We start from the raw sequence: 14,339 nt of genomic DNA on the forward strand, positions 1-14,339 counted from the left end.
CCTCGGGACGCGTCCTTGCAACGGGCAACCCTTCGTGATCCTCGGTGATGATCCTAGACGCTTGCCTCGCGAGGCAGGGGCCCTCACGAGGGTCTTCCTTGTCGAGCTTGCCGATGGGCCGAACCAGGCTTGCCCAGCCGCGTCGCGCCCGGGGACACAGGCCGACGGACCTGGTACCCGTGGTCTGAGAAGCCCGACAGACGCCGCCCCGGTACGTCCAACTCCTCCAAATATACACGAGACACTCTATATGTTCGATAAAATGTCCTAGTTATTTTATTATTATTTTGGTCATTTATAGGTCAATGATGGAATCTTCGTGAAATGATGGTGGAAACACGAACATTGAGGAATTAATATGCAACTAGTCCATGGAATCGTCATTTTAGATGATGAAGATACAGTGATGATGAGCATCCAAAAGTAAATGGAGAATGAAGAGGTGCATGCACTAAACTTCAAGGGTTCGATAAAAGGGTCGGAGAGTTATGCTACTCCCATAGAAGTTATTGGGATTCCCCAAAGAGAAAGGGTGAATTCAAACAACATCAAAGTATTTTCCTCGGTTAGAGGGTTCCCAAGCCCCTTTGTTTTGCTAGTTACTCCCTCCGGTCCTAAATATAAGTCTTTCTAGATATTTTTTACTAGGAGACTACAAACGGAGAAAAATGAGTGAATTCACACTCTAAAGTATGTCTATATACATCAGTGTATAGTTTTCCAATGAAACCTCTAAAAAGACTTATATTTAAGAACGAAGGAAGTACATGATTAAAAGCAAATAGAGATACATAGTGGTGAAATAGTAAGGCAAATAAAAGGTAATTTTGTAGAAGAAATTGTTAATGAAGAATAGACGTGGGGTCATAAGTTAATTAGTTGCATCTATCTCTCGAAAACATGTGAATGGCATGGAAAAAAGAATCGTAGTTGGACAAGTGAATAAATTGTGATATTTATGATGACAATCATTCATGGCATAATATCATATAGGCATTACGTGTGTGATAAGTAGACTATTAATTTAACTGCATCTACTACTAATACTTGAGCCGAAAATCTCTATCTCATAGTATTGAGTATAAAAGAAAGAGAGTATCGCAATAAGAATTATGACATAATGTAGACAGAAAGAAGTCAATCAATATAACAAACCCACGTCGTTCTATCCATAGCGACAACAATACAATAGGTGTATTGACCATTTTTGTCACTCAGTTAGAGCACCACAAGATTGAACCCACTACAAAGCACACCTCCGTGTGAAGAAAAACCCATAGAACTCGGCCAAAAAAGATAGATAGATCAGAGAGCATGCAAAGCCTTTTAATTATGCAGGAACAAACTCAAATAGATTCAATTGATATCAATGAACAATCTGCTCATAAAGTGATAATTCATCAAGTCCCAACAAGCACACCATTGATTACATCGAATTGATCCCCATCATATTAAAAGGCTCGCATGAATATGATATATTAAAGATTCAAAAATAGATAGAACCATATAGCTACTATTATGGACCCGCATGTCCCAAGGCAACTATTCACACATGGTCGTGGAGACATCAATGTTGATGAAGATGGCTGCGACAATGGCTTCCCCCTTCGACGGGGCTCGTGAACTGGGTTCCAAATGAGATCTTCGCGGAACAGAGACTTATTGTGGTGATCAGTCCCCTACTACACTGATTGGGTCTCTCTTTTATACTGGCATTTATTCAATAATTTGGTCAACAACTTGATTGTACAGTTTAGCAGTGATATAGGTTTGAATCATATAGGATTTTCCCCCTATGTAATCAAGTGTATTATATTTTGTTGGAAATCAAGCATCCACTCCAACCCCTTTCTATAATTACTTTGTTTTCCTTGTGGCATCAAACGCTCTATGCATATTCTATAGGATTCAAGTGGACATGCCACTCAAATTCTAATTTTTCTATTCCTACGTTCTGAAAATCCTGCAAATCAAAGAGGGGCTAACTTGGAAATGGCAAGCACGTGATGCTGACACTCAGCCACAACTTTCTGCCTACAAATTCTTGAGAGCTCGGTCAGCACATGAGCTCATTAAATCCTCCGGAATAGAATAACACAGCTACCACATTGTTTAAGCTCTACCCATAGCGACATGTTTAGCCCTGAGGTTTCTAAATAAATAGTAGTAGAACGACTTAGCAATGGCACCTCATCGACTGCAGGATTATGCTGCTAAAGAAAGAAAGGCCAGCGGATGTTGTTTCAAAGTTTAGAATAAAACCTTATCCGCGGAGCAGTTTCAGCATGATGCCAGGATGACAAAGCATGCAGGCCAAAACAGATACAGACTTAGACAGTGACGCGTCAACAAGGCACTAACCTTAGCGTGCTTCCAAGTCCCAACAACCAAATCCAAGTTACTCAACTTCTACTAGCTGCCATAGTAACAGCACAGATAATCCATGTACAAAAAAATAGAAAGGGTTTTGTTAAATTACTTCTTGTGCTTTAAGTATTGTACATCTAAATCATATGTCATTGAATTTTTATGAAGATTTATGCGAGTATCTTTCATTCTCTTTCTATATTTGATTGGGTCACTCAGGAGAAATCTTCTTTCCGACCCCTCATTTCAGTCGTTGCTTTTCTTTCTGCTACTTTGGAAGTAGCTGCTCTAGCTTCAGCCATGCAAATTATCGATATTTCCTTTTTATTTTTCATCAAATGAATGGCATCTTGTTTTGAAATCCTAACTATTCTACTAGACAGACCCAAAATAGCTAGCTTGTTTTTAAATTTAGTAAAATATATTCAAATCCGGTGTTTCGGCAAGACGAGACGTGGGACAGTTCTAGGATTGGCGAACCCTACTATCTTGACGAATCTGGTGCAGTGTTTGCGTTGAATCTGACACGTTCGGTAATGACAAAGATAGTTCGATTACAACAACAACAACAAAAAAACAACAACAACAACAACAACAACAATAATTAATCACAGGTGGGTCACGAACACAATTGGATTAATCCAGACCACCCATCCAAATGAAACGAGGGATCCGAATTCATTGGGCGAGAAGATAAAGAGCAGTGGCAGGATCAGATTCCACACTATCTGAAGCTGAGCTGAATGCTGTTGTAAAGGTGAGCTGAGCTGAACTAGTGACCAAATAGAGAATAGTACAGGTGATCAGTTGGAGAAGAAAGACACAGTGGTACTCCATCAGGCAAACCGATTTCAGCCTAATCATAAACCTAGAGAGTAGAGATGGTCCGATGGATCATCGATCTCTTAACGCCCCACCAAAAAACACCAGCATGTCATGATCATGATTCATGAGTACCCTACATGACACGAACACAATACACTCCCATCCATCACCTATATGAATGTTTACAGGTGGTTCTTGAAAACTAGTATACCGATGTACGTACGTAGTATCTTATCTCTGAGCATTAGGATTAGCTACTAGCTCACTGAAAAGCTTAATAATTAGCAAAACCATGGCCGGCCGGAGCTGAGGGAGCTACTTGCCGTGCTTGAGGCCGCGGGGTCCGGCGGACTTCTTGATGGACTCGATCCTCTGCAGCCTGATCTGCTCTCTGAACCTGGCGATGAACTCCTCCGCCTTCTTGTCCACCTCGTTCTCGTCCACCTCCGGCGTCGGTGGCGACTCCCTCGGCGAGTACGCGCCAACGCCGTCCTCGTCGTCGTCGCTGCTCTCGGTCTCGTCCGAGGAGACGGCCACATTGCCCAAGATTGGGTCGCTGCCCCTCCTCTCGTACTGGAACCTTGGGACGGCTTGGTACTCTCTGTATCCATATGGCTCTTCTGGGCCATGCGAGCTATCCGGTGCATTACCGGCTTCGTCTTCGTCTGCCACTTCTTGGATTTTGGGTTGGATCCCTTCTCTTGGCCTGATTGTTCTCACTGATCTGCCGATTGACGGCGATGACGACGAGGAGGAGCCGTCGAAAGAGCTTCTTGGCGTCGCCGGCGAGGAGTTGGTGTAAGTAGAAGCACTGCTGAAGCTCTGCGACCTCTGCTGCGAGTAATGATCATGATCTCCTCTGCCCCTCGTGCTGTGATCCTGCAGCTCCTCCTTGAAGCTCTTCGCCGCAGTGGTCCGGCGGTCAGCCGCAGGGTGGTAACCGTGGACGAGGAACGGCGGCGGCGGCGGAGGCGGCGGGGGCGGTAGGGAGGAAATGGAAGACTTGTACGTGCTCCTCCGCTTTGGGACGGTGGCGTGATCCTCGCTGGCCTTGGCCAGTGTCTCGTCGGACATGGACGACGCGGGCGACAGCCTCTTCGGCGACGGTGAGGGGCTGCTCGGGGTCGGTGGTGCATCGAACCTCCCGGACCGTGACCGCCACGGGATCGGCGAAGGGAGCACGCGCGACTCGCCGTTGCCGTGTCCCGCCGCGCCGGAGTCCTGCGGCCTCAAGGCCCGGACGGGCAGCGACAGTGGCGGCTGCTGAGCAGCGGTGTGGCTCCGCCCGCCCCCGCCTGCCGCCGTCATGACCACGGGCTCCTCGGGGTGGTGCAGCGCGCTCCAAGACCTCGCCCCGCCGCGAGCGGGGCTGTCGGGCACGCCGTCGTCGCCATCGTCGTCGAACACGAGCTCGCCCTGGAACATCCGCGAGACATACCTCGCGTCCGCCTTCCCCGGCGCGGCGGCATCCTTCTCGACCCGTCCTCCGCAGTCGTTCCTCCGGCTGAAGAGCCCGTAGGACACGGCGATCCCGACGAAGAGCAGGTGCAGCAGCTCCCACACCTTGGCCAAGAACGCCTGCCCACCGCCCCCGCCGCCGCCGCCGCCGCCGCCGTCACCTTCCCCCGCCGCCGGTGGCCGTGGCGAGGGGAGGAGCGGGAGCAGCAGCACGCAGAGCGCGACCACGGCCGCCCTGAACGGGAAGCTCCCGAGCACCGACGCCGCATGCACCACGGCCATCGGGACAAGAAAAGAGAAGAGAAAAAGGGAGACGAGGCGATGCCGCGGCGCGCCCTTTAAAGCTTTTTCTCCGCGCCTCGCTGCTTTTGGCGCCAAGTAAAGTTGCGAGACCTCGTGGTGGTGGCGCACGGATTAAATTCCTTTCGCCCGCTTTATGGCCACCGGCTGCTGCTGCTGCTGCCATGACTTGGTAGAGTTGAGATCGATCGATCGACATGGCATCTTGTGTTTTTCTCTTGTTCTTCCTTGGTAGTTCGAGATGGAGATGGGTGTTACTTCGCGGCGAAGAGAGGAATTTTGGCCGGGCAAAGGGGGAGGAATTTCGTGTCCACGGGGAATCGACGCCTCCATTGGCGAATCCACGCTTCCACTAGCATCAGCATGATGCCGTGTACATTCCTTTCCACGAGTCTCCCTGGTTGAGTTCCGCAGAAACGAACGCAGGTCATGATTTGGAGAAGTTGAAATGCATTCCCACATCATCTGGAGTAGTAAATATAAGTGACTACATACGGATGTATATAGACATACTTTAAAATATAGATTAACTCATTTTGCTTCGTATGTAGTTATTTAATGAAATTTCTTAAAATACTTATATTTAGGAACGGAGGGAGTAGAACGCATGCCATCAAGCTCGATCCAACTTTTGTTCAGATATTGGGATAATGAGCTCGCTTATAGTACAGTACGTGATAAGAACTACACTAAAATGTACTCTATCATATAAGACTAGTGAATCAACAACTAGTGCGAGTAAAGATTATTATGAATACATTCCATAGGAGCATGCGTGCACTACCGTAAGGTACGTAAGTCCAGTTAATTAATTGGCGATGTGATAAGATAAATCCTGGTTTCGCTAACTTGCATGGAGTGGACAGGAACAGGATACATGCGAGGCCGACCGGCGTGGTAATTAAGAAATGGGTAGATTCTTCATCTTTTGGTAGGAGTACGCGAGCTTGGTGTAGCTTTTTTCCCTCTAGCTTACGTGGGATCCATTCATCGATCGGTCGTGTGTCCTGCAGGTCCAAAGTTTTGCCTTTTCCCCTTGATCTCGTTGAGCATGAGCATGGGATGCTCTTCTTTTTTCGCCCAAAGATTTTCTATTTGTTAATACGCAGCATCTTCTGCTTTTCTATCGGTTTGAATTTCGAGTGTGCTGCTTGCTCTCATCTACCCAACAAACCAATTTCCAACTTTATTTACATCAGTTCGCTTCCTTAGAACATGTCTAACCAATCATTTATAATTTAAGGCGTGAATCGTGGAGTATTCTTTAACTCTGTGTATTTGCTTCTAGTGCGGTTCCTAACTGATGCCCTAACGTTAACTCCCTTAGATTTCTTTTTTATTAAATCTTTCTAGTTTTAGTTTACATACTAAATTTCAACTATATTTATGCACACATATTAAATTCAAATATACTTCCTTCGTTCCTAAATATAAGTCTTTTAAGAGGTTTCACTAGAAGACTACATACGGATGTATATAGACATACTTTAAAATGTAGATACATTCATTCTGCTCCGTATGTATGCCACAAGTGAAATCTCTAAAAGACTTATATTTAGAAACGGAGGGAGTAGAAATTAAGGTTCACACCGAAGGTTCACACAATTCATGAATATTGTAAATTTAGAGTTTACAAACCAAATTGTTCGAATTCAAACACACACGAAAAGGTGCAAATGAAGTAAAGAGCATGATAAAAGCACAACCATGAAGCGCTAGAAAGTTGTCGTTGTTTTCTTCCTCCTTGATCGACTACCTCAACATCTTCATCAACACTAGAAATGACTCGATTCAATTCAATTGCCAAAAGGAAAACGAGATGAAAAAGCATAGAAAAAACTCTCCTTGGCAAACCGCCAAACACTTGAAGGAAGGAAGAGGCGTCGTTGGCCGCTGATGCCCAAGTCACTAGTGGTGGTCGGGGCTTCGAGCTGGCACACAGTCGACGGAGAGGCTTAGGGGAAGAACATTTGATGTGTGCTTCCGACGACGGGATCGACGAGGTGGCGGCGATAGAGTTCGATTCCAGTGACGACTGCGACCGACAAGCATGTCAGAGTGGCGGGAGGGCGGCGGAGGCAACGAGGTGTCGGGGAGCCGCTCGATGGTCGCCGGAAGCAACACGGATGACGACGTGGCACAGAGTGAGAAAGGTGCATGCTAGGGAAAACAGAAATACTCCTCTCACACCTTTTAGTGAATTGGTTTAGAGATGCTCTTAGTTAGTGGTGAGACGATGGGGCGTCCTTTGTGCAGAGCTCAGAGCAGCTCCAGCCCCCCCCCAACAACCCCAGAGCCTTTTTTACCGTCGACGTCGAAAAAACGACCCACTCGCACCTCCTGGACGCCGAATTCCGCCGGTTTGGCCCATTTTGTGCCCCGGCGATCCCAGGCGGAACCCAGCGCACTCAGGGGCACTTGAGGGCTCTGGCGGAAGGAAAAGTGGCGCGTGGGCCACCACTGTTAGGCGAGAAATGCCTTTTCCCTACCCAGATTCGACATGCGAGCGGCAGGACGACACTTACCCTTTCACCGCGATGCCGATCCAAACGCCACCCACCTGCCCACAACCTCTATAAAGGCCATTCCCCGGCCGAAAAGAGAGGGTTTCACTGCGACAGCCTCCATCCAGCTCCTGGGCGAGCTCCCGAGGACTCCGACCATGTAGGCATCGATATCGGCGGCTGCCCACCCATCACACCCACGAGGTGTTCGGCGATTTTCCTGTTCGGCGATGGACTCCGACGAGGAGGAGGCATTCGCGGATCTATGGAGGAGGAACCCGAGGCCGACACAGGCGACGAAGAGCACCTCATGATCCTTGCCGCTCTGGCCGACCTGTTCACGAAGAATGCAAAGCCACGGTGAGGCGGCTCGGCGCTGGGCCACCGCAAGAGCAAGCAGTTGCATCGAATGGTGGGCTATTGCTTGCTCTACGCCGACTACTTCGCCGACGCTCCACTGCATGACGAGAAAGTATTTCGACGCTATTATCGGATGGGCCAAAAGCTCTTCCTCAAGATTGTGAATGCCATCCGGGAGTTCGACAGCTATTTCATTTGCAAGAAGGATTGCACCGACACCGTTGGATTCTCCTCACTCTAGAAGTGCACGATAGCTATGAGGATGCTTGCATACAGGGCTCCCAATGATATATAGGAAGACCTTGGACGCATGGTCGAGTCCACCATCATTGAGTGTTTGTACAAGTTTTGCAGGGCAATGGTGGCAGTGTTTGGACCATAATACTTGCAATCACCCAATGTTGAAGGCATTCACTACTGGAATCCAGTTCTTTGCCGTCGGCTGGCTGACGGCAAAGAACCTCTTTGCCATCAGTTGACACAAGGCAGACGACAAAGGACTGGCACATGGCAAAAAATACTATTTGCCATGTGTCGGCCCTTTGCCGTCTGCCAGCGGACGGCAAAGAGACCCAGGGCAGACGACAAAGAGGACGGGTGGGTCCCATGCCAGCCATGTCCGAAATCCGGGGTCCTTTGCCGTCCGCGGGCCTTTGCCGTCTGCCGCGGGGCCCTTTGCCGTCGGGGGCGGACGGCAAAGGGGTCGCCCTATAACGGCCGTTAACCCCCTCGTCCTCACTGTCTCTCTCTTCCCCGCCCACTCGCTCACTGTACGTCTCTCTCCACGGCGAGCCCCCCTGCGGTGAGCCCCCTGCTCCCCCTGCCGTCGTCCACCGCGGCGAGCCCCTCCCCGCGGCGAGCCCCGCGCCACGCGCCCCATGCCGCGAGCCCCCTGCTCCCCCTGCCGTCGTCCACCGCGGCGAGCCCCCTGCGGCGCGCCCCCTGCTCCCCCTACCGTCGTCCACCGCCGCCGCCGCCCCCTGCCGTCGTCCACCGCAGCGAGCCCCTCCCCGCGGCGAGCCCCCTGCCGCGCGCCCCCTGCCGCACGCCCCCTGCTCCCCCTGCCGTCGTCCACCGCCGCCGCCGCCGCCTTCTGCCGTCGTCCACCGAGGTGAGTTCTACCTCTTCTTTTTCTTTTTAAAAAAGTTAATTACTTTAGTTAGTTTATTAGGTTATTTTTTTTATTATATATAGGGTCATTTAGTTAGTTTATTTGGTTAGATTATTAGGCTAATTAGGTTAGTTAGTTAGGTTAGAAGAAAAAAAGAGGAAAAGCAGAAGGAAAAAATGAAAAAGAAAAAGGAAAAGAAAAAATAATTAGAAGAAGAACGAAAAGAAGAAGGAGAAGAAGAAGAAGAAGAGGAGGAGGAGGAGGAGGAGGAGAAAAATGAAGAAGAAGAAGAAGAAGAAGAAGAAGAAGAAGAAGAAGAAGAAGAAGAAGAAGAAGAAGAAGAAGAAGAAGAAGAAGAAGAAGAAGAAGAAGAAGAAGAGGAGGAGGAGGAGGAGGAAGAGGAGGAGAAAGAAGAAGAAGAAGAAGAAGAAGAAGAAGAAGAAGAAGAAGAAGAAGAAGAAGAAGAAGAAGAAGAAGAAAAAGAATAGGAGGAGAAAAAGAGGAGGGGGAGTAGGAGGAGAAAAAAGAAGAAGAAGAAGAAGAAGAAGAAGAAGAAGAAGAAGAAGAAGAAAAGAAGAAGAAGAAGAAAAAGAGGAGAGAGGAGAAGAAGAAAGAAGAGGAAAAGGGAACCCGGCACCCCGAAACTGACCCTCGACCCCCGACCCCTCACGCCCGACGCCACTGACCCCCGACGCCACTGACCCCCGACGCCACTAACCCTCGACCCTCGACGCCACTGACCCCTGACCCAGACCCTCGGCCCACGACTCCCGACCCCCGACGCTCGACGCCACCAACCCCCGACCCCCGACGCCACTGACACCCTACGTCACTGACCCTGGACCCCCGATGCCACTGACCCCCCACAACCGACGCCACTAACCCCCCGACCCCCGATGCCACCGACACCCGACACCACCGACCCTCGACGGCACTAACTCCCGACGCCACTAAGCCCCGACCCCCGACACCTCTTGTGCCTTCTTTTGAACGAGAAGGTGCTTTTGGGCCTTCCAGAGGCCCACAAGGTCATAGTTTTGTAAATTATGAGTTAGGCCACATATTTTCCGATTATGTCAATTATAAAAACATCGTATTTGTGTTGACCTTGTGAATTTCAATGTGAAGTTGTTCGACGGCCTCCACGTGCGTTGGACGAGCTCCGCCCTTGCGTTTGTTGGTGAGCACAAATGACTTCTCCTCCTACCCCTTAATTTGCTCTGTCCCGGTCTTCGTGCCGATGAAAGTTGCTAGCTATCGGTTTCTTCAATCATGAGTATGCGTGACCAGTATGCGTCTCCCGTTCGAAAGGGCGACATCTGTAAATATGCATTTCTTTGCATATTTATAACCGCCATCCTTTCGAATTGTCCAACATTATCCATGGACAGCCCGAGTATGTGTAGATTGGGTTTGTTTTCCCGTATGCTGTGCTCCGGATCCGATGCGGAATTTCGTCAGTGCCTCCCCTGTTGTTCTCCGGGTACACATCCTCTCTGCTTATTGCGGAAACGTGTATCAGGAGAACAGCGGGGAGGTGCTGCCGAAATCCTGCGTCGCATCTGGAGCAGAGCATGGGAAAACGAACCCAATCTACACATACTCGGGTGGGATTAGGACCTATCTTTACCTATTAGCGTGTAGGTTGCATGGACGTAATAAAACTGACAAACTTGATTAGCGTATGAATATAGATGATGAATTATATATTTATTTCTTGTGCCCCCATAGGTAGCTAGGCAACATGAGTGATCGTGCTTGGATGTACACTGGTCACCCTAGTCAGAAAGACATGACCCATGAATGGTTAACAAAAACCAGGGGGTTTGTGAGAGCCGCATTTGCAAATGGCCAGCAAAAAACATGGTGCCCCTGTCCCAACTGCGACAACTGGAAAAAGCAGACAGAGTTTGAAATAGGTAAACACCTGCAGAAGTGGGGTTTTACCCCTAATTATACGGTGTATGTTGGGGATGTGACCAGTGGATGACCCGCCCTAATTGGGCCGGGTTATCCAGCGAGCGATTCATCCAGATATTTAGTTGGGCCTTGTCTGGGCCGAATCAAAGTCATACGACGAGTATGGCTCTTGGCGGGTCTCCTAGCTTTGGAAGATGGCGACTTAGAGACCACAATGGTCATGAGTTGTAGGAAGGAAGGAATCCTTGTAAACCCTAGGGAGTCGACCTGTATATAAAGGCGAGGTCCCGGGGGACAGAGGCAGGTTAGAAATCATCGAGTGCTAGGTTTAGGCGAGTTACGCCTTCCTTGTAATCGAATCCACATCAATACACACAAAAGTAGGACGTAGGCTGTTACCTCTTCTTGAGGGGCCGAACCTGGGTAAATCGCCGCGTCTCTCCCGCTTAACCCCTTTGAGTCGCCACTAAGGTGCGATGGCTCCAGTATCAAGTCCTTTCACGAGGACATCTGCCGTGAAAAAACCATGACAGTTGGCGCCCATCGTGGGGCCTACGCACGGTGGAGTTGAGTTCTCAAAGGGAGCCCTACCAGGGTTTGGGAGTTACGCGACGGCGCTCATGACTCGGAGCCGCCGCGGGATAACCTACATCGACAACCAGCGATGGGGACCTGAAGCGAATTTGATTGAATCTGGCTACAGGGTCCCCTTCGGCAAGATCAACATCTTCATCGGCATGATCGGATCATCCGTCCCTGAGCCAGACATCTCCACCGACATCGTCGAGCCGGCCAGGTACGTCTGCCCAGTCATAACATAGAATTTAACTCGCCCGGTCTTTGTGGGGTTCACGCAGGGATCGGAGGAACCATAACACTTGGCGACTCAGGAAGCTACCCCGGTCAACTCTGACGACGAGTCATCCATGGGCGACTCAGATTCCATCCGGTCTCTCCATGGGGACGGTCTCGGAGGCTTGTCGGTGGCCATGGATCCGGAAGTCCTTGACCGAACCCGCCGCCAGATCGCCATCTACATGGCTGGGGCAACTCAACCCGCACAAAACCCTACCGGAGGCGATGGGACCGGCGGGACATCCAGAAGTGCATCCGCAGTCCTAGTGGATTTAGCGGCAGAAATCACGAGACTAATGGCGACTCCCTCACACCAGAGAACCAAGAGGAGATAAACGCAGAGTTAGCAAAACTCAGAGAGGCGGTGGCAAAGGCCCACCAGGATGCTGAGATGGAGTCCGCCAGGATCGAGACTCGACAAGCCCAAATTGCGACCGAAAGGATGCGATTAAACACTGACAACTGGCGGCTCGAAAGACAGCAGCGCACGTCCGACGCCGTCCATCAGCGGAGACACCAGGGTCGCCTGCCCCATGACCTCAACCCGACCCGTCTGTTCGACACTCCACGAACCCCCGGGATGGGAGCCGCCCCGGCAGGAGGACCGGGCCGCCCACCTAACCCGCCGGTTCGGCCGATTGAGGGTCAAATTCCTCGTTTCCGGACCCCTCAAGGCCACTTCTCCAACCCGGTGGATAACGTGCTTGCCGCAACTCGCCACGTGGAGTCCCTTCCGATTCACGGCAACACCCCAGCTGAGATTGAAGCGAGGAACGCCATCGAGATGTTGAAAACAGCGGTGGTTCAAAACGCCCAGTTCTCGCATAGCCTCAAGAGGTTGCACTCCACCCCTCAGGCAAGTTATACCAGGAGCAGGCCGGAGGACCAGCCTTCCGTAAACAGTGGGCCGCGACACTTCCAGCAGGACAACCCGCCTGAGCGGAACCCGCCGGGCCGAGATCTCCCGAATATCCAAGATGCTCCGGCCCCCCTCGTAGGGGGCGGAGGGCGAGTAGGGGTACCATGCTTATCCCCGGCCCTTCGGAGCGAAAGGATGACCAAGGACTTTAAGGGACCAAGGAAAGTGCCTAATTATACACCAGACCTCGAACCAACGTCATGGATCGAGGGTTACGAGATTGCCATGGACATGCTCAACGTGAACGAGGCGGTTTGCGCCCGATACTTCATGATGATGCTCGAGGGGTCGGCACGCACCTGGTTGAAAAACTTGCCTCCCAATTCCATCCAGTCCTGGGCCGAGTTAAAAGAGCGTTTCATCAAAAACTTCCGGGGAACCTGCAAACGTCCAATGACGATTGTCGATCTACAACACTGTGTTCAGCGCCCGGACGAATCGGCCCACCATTGGTCGCGGTGGGTGGCGGATATTATTCATTCGTCAGATGGTATTACGGCGGCTCAAGCTGTGCTCATCCTCGAGCACAATTGTCATTACGAGCCCTTAGTACAGAAGTTGGGGCGACTCAAACGGAAAGACCAAGACATGGGCGAACTAATGGACACCCTCACTAGGTATGCCGAGGCCGATGGATACTAAGGATCCCGGCGAGGATGGCAAGGTTAACTCGCCCAAAAAGGGCGAGTCGTCCAAAAATCATACCTGTTTCCAGGGGCGCAACCGTCACAATCAGGGACCAATGGCAAGCGTAGACCGTAGGAGGAGCCCTCGGATTTGGTCGCCAACACCAATGCTAATGACGGCAAAAAGAAGAACCGAGGCTTCAGTGGGAAAAGGCTGCATAACTACGAAGAGTTACTCAAGGGCCCTTGCCCGCACCATGCCACGGCTGACGGCCCGGCGAGTCATTCTTGGGAAAACTGTTTCGTGATGCGAGAATTTCGGACGGAGGCAATCAAGAAGAGCCAAAACGAAGATCCAAACCGGCGCCAGGACCAACTCGCCGCGTCCAACCAAAGACAGAACCCCTTCGGCGGCTTTCCCGAACAGGGGGCTCAGGGAGGCCCGCAACCAGGCGGTGGCCAGTACCCGGTGCACCACCAGCGGTGGTACAACCCGCCGGGAGTTTTCCAGCAGCCGCCCCCACAGGGGGCTCCACAGGACCAGGATGACAATGGGGGCTTCCGCAGCAATCCCAAACAGCTAAGTAATGGGCAGTACCACGTTTTCACCACTAATGCTTGCAGGCGTGATAAAAAGGTAAGTCACCGGGCGTACAGTATAACTGAGCTGGCGATTCCCAGATATCTCCACTGGTCCGAGCAGACCATAACATGGAGCAGGGAGGATCACCCGCCAAGAATAGATAACCCGGGCGACCTGGCATTGGTCGTGGCTCCCGAAGTGGGGGGTTACACCCTAGAAAAGGTGTTAATGGATGGTGGCAGCAGCATCAATATCCTATACTTCGACACCTTCCAGAGGATGAACCTATTGGAGAAAGACTTGATGCCTTCGACCACGGTTTTCCACGGAATTGTCCCGGGCAAGTCGGCTTATCCCATAGGCCGGGTCAGGCTCTCAGTAGCCTTTGGAACTGCGTAGAATTACAGGTCAGAATCTCTAATCTTCGAGGTGGTCAAGCTGAAAAGCCCATACCACGCGCTGTTCGGGCGACCGGCTTACGCCCGCTTCATGACCCGCCCGTGCTATGTCT

The 14,339-nt window shown here is 50.8% G+C and overlaps 1 protein-coding gene across 1 annotated transcript; it reads right to left on the reverse strand.

Moving 5' to 3' along the window:
• Positions 1-3,102: 3,102 nt before the first annotated feature.
• On the reverse strand, positions 3,103-5,314 carry LOC123411734 (protein ENL-like). The gene has a single exon (XM_045104703.1). It carries the CDS (start codon positions 4,930-4,932, stop codon positions 3,508-3,510), a length of 1,425 nt encoding a protein of 474 aa, XP_044960638.1. The 5' UTR covers positions 4,933-5,314; the 3' UTR covers positions 3,103-3,507.
• Positions 5,315-14,339: the final 9,025 nt, after the last annotated feature.

Source organism: Hordeum vulgare, chromosome 1H (genome assembly GCF_904849725.1).
Source record: "Hordeum vulgare subsp. vulgare chromosome 1H, MorexV3_pseudomolecules_assembly, whole genome shotgun sequence".
NCBI classification, from domain to species: Eukaryota; Viridiplantae; Streptophyta; class Magnoliopsida; order Poales; family Poaceae; genus Hordeum; species Hordeum vulgare.

What these genes read in the sequence shown, in the direction of transcription:
- LOC123411734 (XM_045104703.1), bottom strand. Translation starts at nt 4,932, where the DNA reads ATGGCCGTGGTGCATGCGGCGTCGGTGCTCGGGAGCTTCCCGTTCAGG.